Raw genomic sequence first — 21688 nt, 5'->3', positions numbered from 1 at the left:
AGGAAAGTACATCTGATATTGAGCTATATTTTCCTTTGATGTGCCTGTTGTTAATATCATACTCCTGAAACAAAGAACTTCATCTTAGAAGTCTTTGATTTGTTTTTCATCTTGCAGATAAAAGTAAGGGGCTTGTGGTCACCAAAAACAATATTCAAAGAAAGAGCTGAACTAATGTAAATTTCAAAATGTTGTAGTGTTAATATCAAAGCCAAATATTCCTTCTCGATTGTAGAATAATTTCTTTGGTGCTTATTAAATTTCTTAGAAAAATAGATCACTGGATGATCAATACCATTTTCATCTTGAATCAAAACTGCTCCAACCCAACATCACTTGCATCAACAGACAATTTAACTGAGTGGCTGAAATTTGGAACTGTAAGAACTGGCACGCTTTTACGTATGGCTTTTAACCTGACATTTTTTCAGTCCAAATGAACTTGTTTTTCTCACACAATAAATTTGTTAGGGTTTCAGCAATTATAGACAAATTGGAACATAATTTTCGATATTATCAATCCATACCGAAGATTCGTTTCAGTTGTTTTTTTTTTTTTTTTTTTTTTTTTTTGCAGGCACAGGGAATAAAGAGATAGCCTTGACCTTAGCATCTATTGGTTTAACCTGTCTATGTCCCACGATATGTCCTAGAAATATGACACTAGCACGACAGAACTCTCGTTTGGATAAATTAATTGTCAAACATGCATCTGTGAGTCTGTCAAAGAATTTCCGAATTGATGCTAAATGTACTTTCCAGGTATCGTTACAGATGATGACATCATCGATGTAAGCATCATAATTGTCTAGACCAGCGGTAATCACATTTATGAGACGTTGAAATGTACTTGGCGACCGTTTCATCTCAAACGGAATTACGTTATATTGGTAACGTCCATCTGGAGTCACGAATGCCGAAATTTTCTTTGCTCTTTCTGTTATTGGAATTCGCCAAAATCCTTTCAGAAGGTTAAATTTGGTGACATGCTTGGCATTTCTGATCATATCAATACAGTCATCGATTCTTGGCAGTGGAAGTGAATCTGTTTTGCCACACTATTCACCTTCCTATAATCAGTGCACATACGGAAAGTTTTATCTGGTTTAGGAACAGGTATTCATGGTGAACTCCAGTCACTATTACTGGGCTCTATAAGATCATTCAACAGCAAATGCTGAATTACTTTTTTAAAGTATTCCCGTATGAGAGGGTTCATCCAGTACGGGTGTTGTTTCACAGAATTGGAATTTCCGATTTCGTCGTCATGGAAATTTGTGTTCGTTCTTGTAGGAACATCTGGAAATAAGTGCTCATATTCAGATAATAACTGTTTAAGTTCATATCTTTCTTGCTCTTACAAATCTGAAAGTTTAAGGTCGAGATCTCTCATGATTTCTGAATTCTGAAGATTTTGTCACTGGATTATCAATTGAATCGGATGATATTTCTTCACTTAAATCTTCATTACGTGCGAAAGGTACAACTAAATTAATTGCATGTTTAACCTGGCTATATTTTTCAATATACTGGAACTCTTATAATTTATATAGATCCCAGGAGCGCTAATATTATACTTTAACTCATTCATTTTATTCTTAAATTTTTAAGGTCCGTAATATCTAAACTGAAGAAAATTTTGAAGAATGAGCAATAGAGACAGAAATCTATTACCAGTCTCAAATGTTCTTTCCACTGTAGTTCTGTCGGACCATAATTTCACATTTGACTTGAATTGCTGAATGCCTAATTCAGGAATAATTGGCTGGAAAGTTTCAGACCTAAAATTTGGCCCTTGACCCGATTGGAAGGATTTGGTAAGGCCAAATCGAGTAAAATCATCTTTTGTCAAAGCTTTTACTATTGTTTTAGATTAATTTTCCTCAAAGGAATTGCCTCTGGAAACCTTGTTGATGGTATTTACCAACATCACTTTTGATATTTTGCCAATAAAAGTGGGTCAAGCTCGTGTGATAAGACTTATTAATCCCTAAATGACCAGACAAAGGAGTTTCATGGGCCAGACTAAGTATTTCCTGTCTGTATGTTTTTTTTTAACTACAATTTGATAGTTACCTGACCTCTCGTCACCAGCAAGTACCTCGTATTGTCTCCATTTTCTCATACGAATACCATTTTTAATGAAATAACAGACAGGGAATTCAGTGGCTTTAGTTTCACTAATGGCCCTTGACAAAAACAGGAGATCTCAGGACCTTTTTCCTGTTCGACGCCAAAAGATTGTCTTTTATCACCCTGATTGAATAAAGAGACTGAGTAGTTAAAAGAGGATCACTGTGATCAGTACCTTCTGATTGATCCAAGCAAGGAGTGAAAGTGACCTCATCAAAAGCCTGACCAATACATGTGTTAGCTAAAGGAATACTTTCCTTATCAAAGTCATTCTCAAGAACTTTCTTTGCCATAGCTCTAGCAACTGCACAAGCTGGGCATATATCAGTGATATCTGAATTAAGGTCAGGAACTGAGTCAAAAATAGAAACAGTGTTTATATTATTAGGTAATTATGAAAAGATTCAGGTCAAAATGAATTTTCTGGAAAATATCAAATTCCTAGTAATCAAAATTGCATTACATTGACATGTAATAAAATTAAAACTAAAAAATGTAAAACTATACAGACAATTAAATTAAATCAAATATACATAACAATATATATATATATATATATATATATATATATATATATATATATATATATATATATATATATATATATATATATAGTTACGTGTTTAGGCTCAAATAAACAGTACCACATAAAGAATGAAAACAACAAGCTATTTAAAATTTGACAAATAATTTATTTTCCTAGAAAAAATTCTGTAAAAAATAGAGGAGAAAAACTTACGGTTTCAAGAATCAAATCCAAAAATAATCTAAGAATAATCCATTAATTAAATTGCAAAAGTCCTAGTAATAAATGTTCTAATAATTTCAAGTTCGAATCCTGATGGAAAATCCAAGATGGATGACGATGACGTATGCTGTAGTCAGTACTGTGCTTATCTACAGTTCCTTGTAGAAATGCAAATAATGGCACCCGGTGTTAGAAATCTAAATTAAATTTGCAAGCAATGTCTTTCCAAAATTTTTGTGTGAACACTCCTCAAAATATTTCCAGAGAAAAAAGAATTAATCCTTTTGAAATCTAATTGATCTGAAGAAAATTAGAATATAAATCTGGCTACAACAAAATAACTTGACATCAGAGTAGAAAGCCCAAAACTGAGAAATCTCTCTTAAATCATCTTTATTAAACTAACAAATGCGCGTAATGGAAAAACCGGAATTGCGAAATCGAAAGGGGGGGTGGGGTGGTCACGTGGTCGTGTTTATGTAACGTACACCAAAAATGACCCTGAAGACAACCAATCATTTTACTACAAGAACTAAAATATACAAAAATTTGTTTACATCGTAAATCATGCAGGCCCATCATGACCTTGGAAACAACCAATCATGTTAAAATAAAATAGAACTTGTTTAGAAAGGTAGCTATAATTTCTGAAACAAGGTCAGAATTTAGATCAACACCTGGTGTTTATAAACTAACAGTCAAGGTCAAACAATTTTCTGAAAAAAGTACCATCTCTAGTGAATAAATTTAATAGCATATAATAGGATACAAAAATTAAACTGACAAACAATTACATTAAAGTAAATATGAATTAAATCAGATATACGTACGTATATATATATATATATATATATATATATATATATATATATATATATATATATATATATATATATATATATATATATATATATATATATATATATATATATATATATATATATATATATATATATATATATATATATATATATATATATATATATATATCCTCGACTCGGGGACATATACGATTGCGATTTGAAATTGAAATGTTCATATCCCATTAAAATTTGAACATGACGTAAATTATAAAGGCTAGAATCACTTCATGTTCCCAAATAGTTACACGCACTACTAATTATGTCAAATGTTAATAACTCGTGCTTTGAGAAGTACTTAAAAGAACTTCTTTATTAGTGAAAATTACGTCAGTGAACCGTACGTCAGTGAACCGTACATCATTGCATCCCGTCATTGCACTTCTCATACTATTTTGAGCCTGAATCAGTACTTCCAAATGCATGGCGGATTTCAAATCCTCTGCCGTTCATATATTTGCGTTTTCATTCCTGTCATTAAAAAGAAAAAGAAAAGAACAAAATAAAAATGTATATTTTCATTTCGTAATTTAAACACTAATCATCGACTTTGATGATCAGTCATCAAGTCCAAAGACCAAACCCGATGTCTTTCATGGTGAATGTGCGTACTCTTCTGCCTAAAGACTTGAAGTTGCCAAAATGTAAATCAAGCCTAATAACAGCCTTTGTTTCTCATTGTTGATGTCTTTTCATCTTTTGATTTGTTCTCCATTTCTCGTCAAAATCACGTCATGATCTGTATGCATGACGTGAACGACATCGTAGGAGATACCTCATATGTATACGCGTATAAGGACTACCCATATAGCATATTATGGAACAACATAGTAGATGTTATCGTCTTCGCTTATTAGTAAACGTTCACATTGACTGGATCCCCCGTTCGTTTCTTATGTCATATTTAATCCAATTATAAACAAGAAGTAAAGAACCGAACTGTGTACGACGACCTCACTGCTCTTCATTTTGATGTCATTGGTATATTTTAAGATCTGTCACGCACTACCTTGAAATATCATCAGCCTTGTGATTCATTACTCCAAGGAAAGAATTCCTGACATTTTCATACAGTGTGTTTAAAAAAAAAATCTTTATATTCGAAATAAAGCCATTTCGGAGAAAATATTGTAGCAAATGCAGTCTAAATTGTGTGTTGTACAGCTGTACAAACATACGGTATTCTCCTAGCATCATTTTAAGGACACACGGTACTAATGGTATGGAAAAATGGGAACCAGCCTGGAAATGGGTGAACCTCAAATAGAGTATATATGGGTTAGGCTGACCATGATTGGTTAATAATGCAAGTTATGTTGTAGGAAAAAGTACCCTTTGAGAGCTTATCTTACTTGTAAGGTGGGAAAACAAGAGACATTGTTTTATTGATGGAATTTCAGTCCTTTAACAGCCTTGAGTTTGGAACACTCATTACTAAACTTAGCACCTGGCTGTTTGGTGGGGAATTGAAAGCACATGTTTCAAAAACACCTAGGTCATATCCTTTCCTCAGACAGAAGCTGACATCCAGGTTTCGTCTATACTGAAAATATAGGTTTGATCATGAACACTCAAAATTTTTAAGTTATTGAATTTTTAATATCATGGTGTTTGCATAGGTTTACTATGGGAACTGAATTAGTACCGTGAGTCCTTAAGATCTTTTTGGCAGTGGAGTTATTCTAACCAAGGGAGGTAATCCAGATGTTATGGGTACGCTAAAACTAGAACGGTCCTGAACAACTTATAATATAGTCAAATGAGCGAGACTAATCTCGTAACTTTTTCCATTCTTCACAAGTACTGCTTTTATGTCCGAACAAGTCTTCCACGGTGAAGCTGTGTACTTGTAAGGATTATTTCCATCCATAAGTCATTACCAAAGGATCATTATGTCTTCAAGCGAATACATTCGTAACTCTCAAATATGCTATGGTTTGGCCAGCATGTAATTTACTATGCGCACAAAAAGCAAAGGAAATCAAATCACCGCCACTGAAGTTATTTTTAACCCGACAAAATCTTAATCCAAATTAGGCTTATATGTTGGCAAACGAATCAGTGTGCTATTTCTGAACCAATTCGCTCATTCAGAAGACGGGTTAAGTCAGGTTAAGTATTTGATGATAAGATGCTTTTTTAGACGATGCTATCTGATCCTCTACTTTTGTATGTGTTAAAGAAAGTCTTGATGGGGAAATTGAGGAAAATATATATATATATATATATATATATATATATATATATATATATATCATCAGCCTCATACATACATACATACGTACGTACGTACGTACCTACATAGATACGTACGTGTGTACATACATACATACATACATGCACCCATGCATACATGTTGTTGTTGTTGTTGTTGTTAACGCTATTCTTCCGTACACAATAGGTTATACATTGTGGCCAGTATTAACAGTGGAGGAAGAACCCGGGAAAACCCCGGAAAGACCACCGACCGTCGAGAAGCTACTGGCAAGCTTTCTCACATACCTACATTGGCCGAATCGGAGACTCGAACCCACGCAGACAGATGTCAGATGGCACTGATCAGTAACGGAGAGCGCTTTAAAAAACTAGGCCATTCGGGAACCCCTGAAAGTTAGCATGAATGGAATTCGTTCGAAGTTTTCGTTTCGCTGTTTGGTTCTTTGTACTCTTCCGCTATTATATCTTTGAAGTCCGAAAAATTATCTGTGACACGATGGAAATGTTTAATGTGCAAACGTGTAACAAACTTACACAGATACATTTATGCCTGATGTGAAATCCTACAATCTTAACATTTTCAGAAAGGTGAGAATGCTGACAGATTTGTGTTATAACATGTGTATGAACCAAACTGCAAAATCTGGTAAAAAAAAGAAATTTCAAGGAGTGTTCATAATTCACAGAGTCGGGTGGTTTGTTGTTAAAGACTAAATAATGTAGATTATATTGTTGTCGTTTGGGGCTTAAATCCATTTCTCAGCCCAAGATAAGCTATATATTGTGGCCAATATAATTGATGAAGGAAATTCCCTGGAAAACTCCGGGGAGAACCACCGACCCACGGGAAATTACCGGCAGTTTTCTCATATACCCTCATTGACCGAGCCCGAGACTCGAGCCAACGCGGAGAGAGGTAATATGGCAGTCATCGGTAAAACCAAGCGCTTCAGAGCAATCGGCCGCCCGTGCATATTGACTGAGTATACTCCTGATGAGCTTTTAAACTATTCTCTATAACAATGAATGCAGAGGAGTTAAATTTTGAAGAAAAAAAATATTTCCCTCACCTACCAGTGTCTAATGATCATCCGTTAAGAACATGCTGAAAAAGGTAATAAAATCTGAAAACATAACTATAAATATATAAATGTTAAATATATACCACTTTATTTCTGGTTTCTTTTTTTTTCGAGGGGGATGTGATGTTCTCGAAACTAATAGAGTGTAATGACGCTATCAAATCAGATCTGAAGTGTGAAAATCTAATAAGTTCATTTTTTAATTACCATCATTAGGTGCACTTACTCTCTATTTAATTAGTCATTTTCTCCCAGCTTTTGGTTGATGGAGGGAGTGGAAATTGATAAAGTACCAGACGAAAATCAATATTAGATTTGAAGAGGGGAAATCACATCAAGTCGTCTAAATGCAAGCATGCAACGAAGTTGACAAAATTTAATTATGGTACGACTGGTCACTGAACATATTTGCCATGGACGAACATGTACTCTGTCCGGCAATTACCAGAGAACCAGATAAAACGCAAATTTACCCCTCTTTTCATACTGGTTTTGCTATGTGCATGTGTGTTTTATTTTATTTTATTTTATCTTTGGCGACAAGGGAAATGATTAATCCATATAGCTCGATGTATACATAAATGATTAATTACAACAGGAATCGACGATTCATGAATTAAATTAAAAAAAGAAGAATTGTAAAAGACTGAAAACATGGCGTGGCGAGGGCAGAACTCAATCGCCACGCATGATTTCTAATATTTTAAAACAATCGATGTCACCAACTCATACGCATAATACCGGCTGGAGCCGGACTGTTCCCGATCTCACAAACACAAGTCTTAAAATTACGTATGCACTAAAGTTAAAGGAGATTCAGTCTAAAATTTAAATCCAGTGTTATATTCTTTTGGTTTTAATGTAGACCTGATCGAGAAAAAATTATTTTATAAAATCATGTTTTAAGTTTAGCCCTTATTTCATGTTTAGGTCGTAGTTCAGTAATAAGCATCATGGCTGTATGTTTAGATCGAAGCGTACAGATAGTTCAGTAACAAGCATCATGGCTGTATGTTTAGATCGAAGCGTACAGATAGTTCAGTAACAAGCATCAAGGCTGCATGTTTAGATCGATGCGTACAGATAGTTCAGTCATAAGCATCAAGGCTGCATGTTTTGAACGCACGTGTAAAAACAGACAAAATGTCTCTTCAGTCCGTTGTAAAATTGTCCTGCTATTTCATTTTCTTCGGAAAAGCAAACTTTGTTCCGTTTGCTATTTGAAGATATATCTGTCGAATGAAACTGTTTGAAAAAGAGGTGAAAATATATCCATAAAGTACTATCCCTCTCTATTACTGAGGAAACCTCGTTTAGAGATTTATCATTGGCTTCGTCTAGAATAGAAGCCTTCCAAGTGCTATAGATGTTCTTTGTTCGCGGAAGCTGCTTATCAAGAATATCAGTCTTATTCTGAAAATTTTCATGTTTCGATTGTAATGCATACAATTACTTCCGTTGGCACGCTTTAATATAACAACATCACTGACTTTTAGATAAAGTCTTAGCTAATATCTAACAATTATCATACATAAAAGCTTTTGGCAGCTTCTGGGGAGGAAATGGCACTCTAACTATGATCAGATTGGTTATTTTGCCTCGGTCTTTTGGTGTGGTGCATTATCTTGTAATATTGAACAGAAGTGGAGTCTCTTCATTAGAAACAACTCTCAGGCAGAGTTGGTTACTACGTACCACGGCCTACCGCAGCTATATTACGGACCAACAATGCCATGTTCTAGGGCGGGGTCCTGGCATATGTTTGTTTAATTTCTGTCTGTCAATAGTTGGACAAATATTTTGCTTTGATTTGTTGCAAAATAATGCTATCATACTATCTGGTAAAAAAAATATAAATTATCTAGAGATAAAAGAAAAGAAAAATATTTTATCTCGATAACAAAGCACGGTCCGACCAATAATTCCCACCACCACCCACAAAAAATGGCCATCACCTTATAATGGATGAATTTGATATGAATATGTTAATTTGCAGTCTAAAACCTGTCCTTAAGTTGGATGATGAAACTTACGCTGTGGCTAATACTGTGACATCGTGCTGACATTTGAGAACCTATTGGTAAAAATCGAAAGTGCTGATATAGCAACCAAAAATTTACTGGCTACACTAATGATATCATACAGAGAAAGTAAACATAAAACACTCAGCAAACTAGAAAAAATTTAGTGGACTTGAAAAGAGTAGGTAAAGTTAAGGCAGGATCAAGCGCTCTCCTGAAAATTGTAGATGATTAATTATTTTACAGCACTATCAATCTCTCGATTTTTTTTAATCCTTGTAAGACATTATTGATGCATTTGACTTAAAGCTGATAATTTAATCATTCATTTTTAAGAAAACAAAGATTCGGTCTATTCTAACATGCAGGCTAGACTATTAAGAATCATTTGGATATTGTTGTTAACTAGAAATTCTAAACTATATTGTTTTGTTTTCTTCTCTTATTCTCTATTTGAACAGTAGGAAGAATTTAAAATATAAACAAACATTGAATTTCCAGCATGTGTCCCAGAGATGGCAAAGTCACAACAACAATATTGTAACAATGTCATTCTTATAACTTTGCGTCACAATCAAAATAGCTGCTGCTCTTTGTGATACGTCTACCTTTATGTTGTAAATGTTTGTTAGTTTTATCCCCTAGGTTTGATAAACAAATTCGATTCCTCTGTTCTTTTAATGGACAACGCTTAAGTCCCTTCACTTAAACTTAATCCTAAAAAAAATAATTCCGTAGACCACCAGACCCTGCCCCCGTTTATCTCATGTTAGATGTCACTTTGCACACCAGCTTCATCTGAGAACTAATTTTTATTGTCAAACATTCTGTCCAAGATATTGTTGTCCAGCTTAACTAACTCCAGTTTCTCAGCTTAGATATCGTGAAAGCACGTAAACTGCTCGTCGCTACTTACGTTACTCACACCCGCCCCCCCCCCCCCCCCCCCCGCCATTAACTTCGGCTGAAAAAGCTGCCATTCTCACCAAATATGAATGGATTTCTTAAAATTACAAATACGAGTTGGTTTTTATGAAAAATGTAAAATGTACTGCAATACTTCATTCTGGATATATTATACGTGGACTATTATGTAATATTTAAAGTTGTAAATGTAGTAATAGGTTGGGTGTGTGATACGGAAATTAGAGATGTTAGATACAGAATCACAGACTGAAAATCTGTATTGCACGCCAGACCAGTCATACAAGATTAAATGGGTAGGTTATATTTGTAATATTCACCATTAATTTGTGACGACAAAATGCAACCATTTTGTAGAAACGAAAGTTAATTTGTTCAACTATTTTGTCATGAATAATGAAAACACAATGTTCATATTATTTAAGTCGTAACAAAATTTATCGGGAATTTACTCTGAGGTATTTCGGAAATCAATTATAAAGTTATAACTTGCTTACTAGAGTACCACGATCAGAGCACACCTCCCCGCTGCTCTCTACCCTACACTGGCTATTCATTCGATCCAGAATCAAACACAAAATGTGTTCTCTGTGCTACGTTTCACTGAAGGACTCCAATCCAACATACCTATCCGACCTCACCCATGTGTATACACCAGCAAGATGCTTACGCTACTCTTCTGACAATCGTATACTCATTATTCCCACTATGAAAACTAAGTCATATGGACAGCGTTCTTCTGCATACCCCGGCCCAGCAACGTGGTACCAACTGCCCATTGAACTTAGACACAAAGACACAATGATCCCATTCAAGAGTGCTCTTAAAACTCACTTATTTCGACTGCAAGAACAAACTGAAACCCTAATAATGTTCCGTACCTTAAATATTTTCAACATTTGTTTTATGTTTTCTAATTTCATGGTGTTTTTTTGTTGTTGTAATAATATCATTATATATGTTTTTTACGTTATGGGTGTTGTCAAATGATGTAAAGCGCTTAGATCTTCTAAAGATTAGGCGCTATACAAAGTCCTCATTATTATTATTATTATCATAATTATTATTATTATTATTATTATTATTATTATTATTATTATTATTGTTATTATTATAATAATAACTGGAATATAGGATTATTGTCCTCAAACACAGCTCGACATGTGTATTCGATGAGGAAATATTTATAAATAATAATAATAATAATAATAATAATAATAATAAACTATCTTTAACGAGGATAACACATTTGGTCATGGCTTATTCGTACATATTTAACATGAATGACTATGTGTGACTATACTGGGAAACATACAAAAATGAACAATATTCATTACACAGGTGCATACATTTCAGCTTAAGACTTACTATATATATATATATATATATATATATATATATATATATATATATATATATATATATATATATATATATCTATATATATATATATATATATATATATATATATATATATATATATATATATATATATATATATATATATATATATATATATATATATATCGGTTAAGATCTAAATATATCAATTATAGATATGATTATAAAGTTTTCTATTCACAGCTTTTAATATGTCATTCCAGCTGGTCTAGAAAGAATTTCTTTAATGATATTTTAAAAGAAGCAAGGGAAGTTGAATTACGTATCCTCATTGGTAAGTAATTCCATACAGTAGGTGCTGATACAGTAAATGAGCTTTTGTAATGATTGGTTTTCGACCAAGGAATCTGGAGATCGTTGTTAGTCGTCGATCGGAGATTACACTCAGTATTCGATGATCTTAGTTCAATTATGTAAGAGATATAATCTAGAGAAAGACCGTTTAAAGACTTGTATGTCATGATTCCTTTAAAATAAAGAATACATTTTTGTATAGGTAGCCACTGCAGACGTGAAAACAAAACATTTGAGGGAGTCATAACAGGAAGTTTCAGTATTATTCGGGCTGCCTTTTCTGGAGTCTATCAATTCTGGACAGATTATAATTTGATGTGTTTCCCCATATGGTAACGCTGTAATCTATCAGTGGTAGTATATAACCCGAAAAATAAATTTCAAGTGATTGTGGAGGTAGAAATTTTGAAAGCAATTTTAACAGAGTTATTCTTTTGACTAGCATTGCACATAGGTGATCGACATGCGCATTCCAGCTGAGGTGTTGATCAATGTAGATACCAAGAAGTTTTTGATTTTTGACAATAGATACGTCTAAGCCATTTTGAGTAGGAAGTAAATCCATGTTAGTAGATAGACGCTGCCTTGTTCCAATTGTCATACATTTCGTTTTAGAGATGTTAATATGCATTTTGTTTTGACGACACCAAACAGATATATTGTTGAGGTCGATTTGTAGTTTATTTTTAATGGAGTCTAGAGATTTACCAGATAAATGCAATGTAGAATCGTCAGCGAAAAGATATGTGTTAGCGTGCGCTGAATATAAGGCTAAGTCATTGATAAATAGTAGAAAAAGAAGAGGCCCAATATAGATCCTTGAGGAACACCACTTAAGATATGACTTGGTTTGGATATATATTTACCCATGCAAACAACCAGGTGTCTGTTTGTGAGATACGACGTGAACCAGGCAACTGAGTCTGGAGAAAACTTGTAGGCTGAAAGTTTTTTAATGAGCACCGAATGGTCAACCAAATCGAATGCTTTTCTAAAATCAATGAAGAGTGCGCCAGTAAGTTCGCCTGATTCAACTGCTAGTAGCCATTGGTCTATAAGTTTTGACATTGCAGTTTGACATGAACGATTCTTTCGAAAACCTGATTGTGATCTATGGAGGAGTTGGTACTTGTCAAGATATCTGAAAATATGCTTGCTGACATGCTTTTCAATAATATTTGAAAGTACGGATAGTACAGATAAGGGTCGATAGTTGGATGGGTCATTCTATTCATTTCCCTTATAAATTGCGAATACTTTTGCTAACTTCAGTGACTCTGGGAATTTACAGGAAGTGATACTGCAGTTAATTATGTCTTTCAACGACTCTGAGATTGATAAAGCCGACATATACAGACTTCGTAGGTCATATTTGTGTTGCATGTCCCTATATGTCAAATTTCAAAACCTTTTTGTGATTTCCTGACTTATTAATTGCCACTAACTTACATATCACAGTATTTAACGCTGAAGATAAAATGCAGCTGTGATATCTTCTGAGTGAACGATTAACAGCAGTTGTGACTGAAAAAGAAAATTCATACAATTTGTGGGGTATACTGTGCCATAACCTGTTCGTCTTTGTTCTACAAACAGAAACAACTTTCATGAATCATGCAAACTTTGTAAGCAACTTCAGGTATAATATTCTATTTAACATTATAGATGAATTGAGTCATGATAGTTTCATCACATGTTTATTTACATTTATTATGCATAAAGATCATTTTTTTGCATCTTCGGCAAATGCTTGCCTCCCCATATGATGTAGAGTTTACTTACATCTTCCATCATTTGAATAATCTAGTGTCTGTTGTTTGGTGCTTTGTTTTTAATTCAATTTATGAAAGTTTCCTGATTGTAATTAAATGAATAATTATGTTTAATTTATCGCATCAAGCGATCTTCTACGGAAGAAAATGATGACGATGATGACGACAAAAACGATGATGATGTTCAGACTATCAAACATACACTTACTTGATTGTCACGCTTTTGTGAAACGTTGGTGGTTTTTAGGTATTAGTGTAGCTAATATCCGGTAATCATTATTGATATACGCTTTTGGCAGTTATTGCAGAGGAAATGGCACTTTAACTTACTACGGATTATAGTTACATTTACCAGAAGTAAATGTAACTTTTCGAAACCTCAAAGAAGAGAAAGTGTTATTAACCAGATCTCCATTTCTAATCCCTTCGGATAATATTTTATGATGTGCCAAGAAGAAATGTGCTTGAAGAACCTGGTGATAAAACGCAGTAACCTGCGTGAAACCTTATATACCATCGCATAATTCCTCAAATGTCTAGGGTCCACTCTGTTCTATTTTCTTATGATTTATTGAGAATACAATAAGCCCTGATCTGTCGGCGATCTATCTGAACGTCCTCGGTCATTTCCGTTGCATGCTAAGATAGAGCCTTTTCTCGGTCATTTCTATCGCATGCTAAGATAGAGCCTTTTCATAGAATTGAAGTTAGACCTGTATCGGATGTTTCGAATGCAGGCAAGATACCAACGGCAGATGCAGGATTATGCTCGGGGTACTGTAGTGCGCGAACGTTTATCATTTCAGATAATCAAGTGTTTCTCAACCAGCAATCAAGTGCGGAGATTTGGTTTGCTGTCAGTGAAAGATGTAACACTAAACGAATAGTAGTAGTAGTAGTAGTTGTTGTTGATATACTTTTTACGCCATTTTTCAGCACAATATAGGCTAGGTATAGAGGCCAGTATAAATGATGGAGGAAGATCCCGGGAAGACCCTGGAAAGAACCACCGACCCACGAGAAGCTACTGGCAAGCTTTCTCACGTACCCACATCGACACAGCCCGAGACTCGAACCCACGCAGACAAACTAAATGACTAGTACTGGATCGTATCATTAACACCTGTGTCAGAAAGCTGTCTGCTGCAAATGCAGTCTTATATACCACTCGTTTATGTTTGGGTCATTTCTGTTCAATTTTCTCTTAACTAATCAAGTAACAACATTTTACTTGTCTCGTGTCTTTTTGGTCAATATCAGCTGCAGTTTCTTTTCATTATCATGGACATGAGCTAGCGTATTGCTCCTCTATTAGCATGTACACTCTTTTAGAGAACCGATGCCAAGAAAAAAGATTTATTGTTGGATTGGTAAATGAAAGGAAGGAAGGAGGATGGATGATTGAATGCACCTAAACTAGGTTAGTATGAATGTAAAGGAACGATTACACCTTGCATTACGTTCAAACATTATTAGAACTGTTTGTACATGAGTATGAGAATACCGGAACACGCAGTAGAACACCATAACACACAGTAGAACACCCTAACACACTGTAGAACACCATAACACACAGTAGAACACCCTAACACACAGTAGAACACCATAACACACAGTAGAACACTCCAGCACACAGTAAAACACACTAAAACAAACAGTAGAACACCCTAACACGCAGTAGAACACCCGAACACACAGTAGAACACCATAACACACAGTAAAACACCCTAACACCTATTATATAATTCTTATTACCGTCTCCTGTGAAGTTACGAAGATGTTGCAAAGGTACAACTCTTGTTCCAAAGATAGAACGAGAAATAATAAGCTCCATTTGTAATATTTATCAACCCCATCTCGTGTAGGGGTACTATGATGTAACAAGGAAGCTATTGTTTTTAAATGAAACAGTGAGAACAAAACAAGCACGCCATGCAAATTTTAATCCACCACCGTCGTCATGTACGGGTATACTGATATTCAGAAAGAAACAACACTTGTCTCAAAGAGATAAAGATAATTATAAAACAACCAAAATATTCAAGTTCCGAGACCACATTGTAATTGATTGAACATTTGCAAGAGCGCCAATAAATTTAATAACGTTTCAAAGTTATTTTGGGATAGATTCTGAAGTTTTAAAAATAGGTCATAGAAATATTTATTAGCTTAACATAAAATTCACACTTGAAGTTGCAAGAGACAACGTCTATATGCTTACAAGCTAGGGTGGAATGAAAGTGTGGTCAAATAACACCATCATTCTTTCGTGTATTGGCCGGTCGGTTTGTCCGAGAAGAACTGGGGCCGCTTCCTCATCAGCAACAGAGCAGGGACAGGGTAGTCGAGCTATGTATAAAGCCACGTGTGATACTATTGTTTATATGCTTTTAATACACAAGAAGAAAACAATGTTGATGTGTTAATTTCAGACAGAGAATGATATCATGCAGAGAGGATACAGATTTAAAGATTACATAATATTATGATGATATTGAGACAAGCCTCATCACTCCCGATGACATATATTTTAAAAGAGTATGGTGAAAAAAAGGAATAAATAACATATATGTTGATGGTAAAATAAAAATAATTATTTGCTATAACGTACAGTACAACTTGGTGATCTCATCAACTTTATAATATAAATCTAAAACGAGGCAGCAAAAACAGAGATTCAATTATTGGAAAATAAAGTTTGATTTAAACATGATGACTCATTATATAAAGTATCCGTTTTTGAAACAAGGACAGGAATGCCAATATTTGACGTAAATCTGAAACCATTCATACGTTTGAAATGATCAAAGAAACGTTTCCAATTCTTGAAATGAAGTTCCAGTTGCCGATGACGTCATTTTGGCTTGTTGATGAAGCCTAAAATCAATTTGGCAACTTTAGCATATTCCATGGATGTTTTATACCGTTTGAAATGGCTGAGATGGAACATTATTTAATATATCTTTACTGCGATCCGAAAAGTAAACATCGATCAACTGTGGGGATAAGTTAAATGGGGCAGAAAGAAAATAAAATACGCTGACTTGACGGAAATGCTAAATGAACAAACCAACAACCTATTACACATGCAAAATAAAAAAATATTTCCATAGGAAAGGCCTATTTTCGGTTCATGAATAACAAATGGCAGACAGACACGGTTGCTATATAAGCATGCGAAAAATACAACAATGGATAAAGATACAGTAATATTGGTCTTCTCAAACTACACATAGGCTGTGGGAGTAACAAATTAAAAACGAAGATGATAGAGACATCTTCAAAGTGTGCAAGTGTAAGAAGACACAACCTGATGAAGAAAAGGGATTTAAGAACGGGAAAGTTAATGATTTACCAGAAAATTAAAACACTCTATGCGATTCAGCTTAAGCAAAGAGCATATGTAGTGGAAAAACTTCACAGAACTCTGAAGAACAGAATGTGGATATACTTCGCTCCAGATGAAACCTGAAATAAGTTGGTGGTTTTTGCTAAACTAACTTTAAAACCCATCACACGTCATTAGACATATCTGCGATTGAAAGTAGTTAAGATGAAAACAGACCAAAACTACGGATCGATATATTATATTATTTAACTCTTGAAATGTTTGGAACTCCTAAATTTAGCACTGACGAAACAGTCGGAATTTTAAACAGTCAAACAACATTTGTAAAAGGATGCCTTCATGACTTTACATAGGAAATATTAAAAATGAAGTGTTAGTTGATCATCAAGTTTGCAAACTGGAAGTTTTCAAGGCAAAGGATATTGAGGGTAAACTTTACTAATATGTATAAGTTGTGCACCGCTGTTGTCGTGCTCTACTTTAAATGGTAATAGTAATTTTCGAAAATAGTAAAAGGCGTATTTATACTCTCACATCTATACCAATCACGTGTTTTTGCAAACACTTCCTAGCATTTATTTATTTATTCATTGATTTATTTATTTATATTTCAGATGCTGAATAATACAACTGATGTTACAGCCAATTGGCCAACCTCGAATATCTCTTATCCGTCAAAGGTAAAGATTCTGGAAATGGTGGCACCGACCGCTCTTATTATCGATAGAGTTATTTCCCCTTTGTGGTATTGCCTCGGTTTCATCGGAAATATTATAACTATCAAGATCTGGCTCTCAAGAAAGGTGAGGCGAACAAATCCATCGGCGATCTATTTTGGGACTCTTGCCATAGTCCAGTTTATTTACCTCGTTTTTCATGTGATAATGGAACTTCAGATTGCATGGGATGTACAAACCTATGAGAGACCCCATTTATGTAAAGTGTTCAACTTTCTCTTTATAAGCCCGCAATACCTGGTTCCACTTTTGGTGCTCGGATTTACTGTGGAAAGATATATAGCTGTCTGTCATCCGTTTATGAAGGAAAACTTTTGCACTGTGACTCGCGCCAAAATTGTTATATTCTGTTTCTCCGTGTGCTCACTGGTACTTGGTTCTATACAGACCCAGACTTGGGAATACAGCTCAGTCATATCTGGATGTACTATCGTCAATGAGGAATTTCACACAATATGGACGTGGTTAACAGAGTCGATTTTATTTTTCCTGGCCCCTGTAATGGTTCTTGTGATAAATATTTTAGTTATTCGAGAAATTCGAAGACTTTCATTGGAAGGGGCTGTGCGACTGCCCAATCAACAAACATCTGGAACCTCCAATGTTGTATCAACAATTACTCTTCTTTGTGTGTCATTTTACTTCATTTGCACACTTCTTCCCGCGACCATCGTATACGCTCTCCAATCCGCGATTCCGCAAGGGGACCTTACTCTACCAATACCAGAGTGGGCAAACGATCCAGTATGGAGAAACTATTTCAAGTACCTAACCATACGAAAAGTCGTGGAAGAGATTTGCCTGTCAAATTACGCAGCATATTTCTTTATATACTTCCTCACCGGAGTCTTCTTCAGAAGAGAGTGCGTAAAACTGTTTAAACTTAGGCGTCTTTTGACCAAATCCCGTCCGAATCATAACGGCAGTTCTGATTATAGTTTGGTCCAAAGTAAGACCATGAACACAGAAGTTACTCTTACAACACCTTGTTAGGAAATATCAATATATGAACTATCTGTCATTATAATGGCAAGTGATAGAGTAGCTTCATCAATACGATAACTCTATATGGATGTGTTACATAAATTTAAGTATCACATTCTTTACCATCGTGTGGCATAATAATCGACAGCATGTACATATAAAATGGTATTTATTGTTAAGTAATGAAGGCTGACACTACACGTATATCAGTCTTCGATCAGAAATCGACATGAACTTGTTCTCAGAATCCTACCAATGTTATTTTGGTTGTTATAAAACTGCATGACTTTTCAACGCGTAAGGGCAGATGCATATTATACTCATTGATCCTAGGTATGTCCCATAGAATTAGTACACGTAACTCAGATTATGGAGACTAGAAAAGTGCAATTCGCTCGCCGGAAGGACGGATTAACTTATGGGATATGAACCGTTTGAACAAACATTTCACATTCAAATTATTAATTTATACGAGCCCATGGATAAGTATGGCCTTTATACTAAGGCTATGTACGGCCTTTATACTAAGGCTAAGTATGGCCTTTATACTAAGGCTATGTATGGCCTTTATACTAAGGCTATGTATGGCCTTTATACTAAGGTTATGTATGGCCTTTATACTAAGGCTATGTATGGCCTTTATACTAAGGCTAAGTATGGCCTTTATATTAAGGCTATGTATGGCCTTTATACTAAGGCTAAGTATGGCCTTTATATTAAGGCTAAGTATGGCCTTTATACTAAGGCTAAGTTTTTGTCTTCTCTAGTATCAGAAAGCATTCAGTCATAAACATGTTTGAATTTTTGTTGGCAACAGTTCCATTACCATGCTCAACATCGCAACAGCTTGTGTTATTCTACAAACAAATATACCCTTTAATGGAAACAGGTCATTTTTTTATACATTCGCCGGAATTCTGGTATTTCACTCATGTAACAACATATTTACACCTGGAGCATTTCTCACCCACCAATGAGAATAATATGGCGTCTTATCTAAGAGGCTGCCATGTTTAAGTCATGTGATTTATAATAGTTCCGTTGTGACAATACGTCTTAAATACGGTCAGACCATCATTACTGTATCTACATATATCATAGATATATTTCTCAAGGACGAACTCTGATCAAAGTTCCAATCGCACCATGATTCACAGGGCTGACAATACCATTGTAGACCAAGATTACTCGAACCAAGACTTGACAACACGTATGCAGTGTAACTGTTTAACAGGAGATCTAAAAATAATGGCGGCAATGTTCCGTTTCCGGGTCAATACAAACATGTATTGTGATAAAATCACACGCTGACTTTACATGTCTACTGCTGCCACACTACGTTTCACAACCACAATAAAATGCAACTCATAATAAAGATTTACTCCATTCCAAATATTCCACGGTTCAAAAAATGAATATTTTATAAGGGAAGGCATCGGCAAAGAAAACGTAATTAATTGGATATTAATTACGTAACTAGGTACTGACCTGGAAGCATTTTTGTCTTGGTCTGACCCCAAGTCTAGGTGTTGTCCCATTATTGGAAAGATCAGAGATATTGCAAGCAAAATGTGTCCTAGATAATTTATTTGACATGTTCTCCACAGACCATTGCATGTGATATATGTAGAAAGACTCAGTTTTAGAACTTATTTCACTTGTCATAATTGTCACTCTGAACACCTCGATCATAACAGGAATTTCTCGGCCTATTTTAAACATCTGGAAGAAAACAAAATGATAGGCGCATTGAGGGCTTGTGTCTTGTGTTTTCACAAACTTAGGGAGATCGGTCTTCTTTATACATTCAACATTATTTTTTTAAAACCTGAAGAGTTTCAGTTGAATTGATTTGTTGTTCGATGAATTTATGGTAAAGTCTGGAGTGAGATAACAGATGTTTGCAATCTTTATATTAACCAAACATACGTAACTAGTGTTTAGTGTAGACATTTATATCTAATTAAGTGTAATTAGGCAAGTAGGAAGACCCATAAGCGTTTTGTATTGTCCATCATTTACTATATGATAACCATTAGTGTCCATTCCTTTCGTTCTTTGAATTAAAACACGTATCTCTGTATAATTTCTCCATATATTTATCGATACTAACATGTTACTTATTAAAAGCTTGTATCATCTTTACTTCTCTAAATGCGAAGTCGAAAAAATGACAAGATATGAAAAGTTTTTTTTTTTTTTTTAAACCAAATATTAGGTATAAACATAAATGGACACTCGTATTGTTTGTTTGAAATACTGTCACTTAAAAGAGTCGATAAAATGTTCATACTCGCTAATTCATGGGGCTGCTTGGTGGTAGCGTGGTCCTTGGCTCTCGTCTTTACGGGTCACTGACATTTTCTCACCTTTGTCCTTGTAGGCATGAAGGCAGACATAATTATTGGGGTTGGGGGTTGGCAAACATGTAGTGGTCAGCTATTACATTTATTACATTTTACGGATATAGGTTAAACATGTTTAGAGATGAGGTGGGGGATGATGCCCACCCCCCGCCCATATGTGCGAGCGTCCATTTTTATGGTTTCTCACAAATGGCGTTAAAACCCGAAAACGATTCCAAACCACGCAATCCTTAACAACTACCGATTATACCGACTTGTAAGTCGTGTTTAACTGCATCCTCTTCAGACCCATAATGCATTGGGAGTTTTGGATCTATGTAGCTTGTTAGGAGTAATCAGCTTAACAAATAAAACTTTTCAGCTGAACAAATAGCATTGATCCAGACCTACCAGCGCGTGAGGGTTTATGTTTTTTGCAGTCTTACTAGATTTTACAAGCAAGGACATACGTATTTTCGCGGCATTTCGTGACATTATCGGTTATAGTTTTTCTTTCACAGTCTAAGCCTTTTCTATATGTTTGATATTGTGCTTCGAAAAAAAAGTACGGGCAAACAACGGCCTTTACCACAGGTTTTCATGGGCGACAGGCAGATCACTTGATGCTGATGCCAACCATTTTCAATCCACTTATGATCTGAAAAATGGCGACATGTCACTTTTATTTATTTACCAGATTAACTAAGGTGCCCAATTAGTTTCATCAAAAGATATCTGAACGTAGAAATGGACAAACTGTCAGATGAAAAAAGACCGAACATGGAGCAGCTAGGGTTCCAGACGTGTGGATGCCTCTCTGA

At 34.9% G+C, this 21688-nt stretch overlaps 1 protein-coding gene across 2 annotated transcripts in view; it reads left to right on the top strand.

Moving 5' to 3' along the window:
• Nucleotides 1-20608, top strand: part of LOC149800525 (putative G protein-coupled receptor 139) — a 99433-nt gene extending 78825 nt beyond the window's left edge. For both annotated transcript variants that reach the window (XM_089954457.1, XM_089954456.1), the window contains exon 2: nucleotides 17416-20608. In XM_089954457.1, the coding sequence (XP_089810583.1) occupies nucleotides 17416-18531 (1116 nt within the window). In that variant the 3' untranslated portion in view covers nucleotides 18532-20608. The remainder of the gene's footprint in view (nucleotides 1-17415) is intronic.
• Nucleotides 20609-21688: the final 1080 nt, after the last annotated feature.

The sequence above is a fragment of the Sinohyriopsis cumingii genome, chromosome 4 (genome assembly GCF_028554795.1).
Source record: "Sinohyriopsis cumingii isolate HCF-2022 chromosome 4, ASM2855479v2, whole genome shotgun sequence".
Lineage (NCBI taxonomy): Eukaryota > Metazoa > Mollusca > Bivalvia > Unionida > Unionidae > Sinohyriopsis > Sinohyriopsis cumingii.
This window is presented reverse-complemented; position numbering and strand designations above follow the sequence as displayed.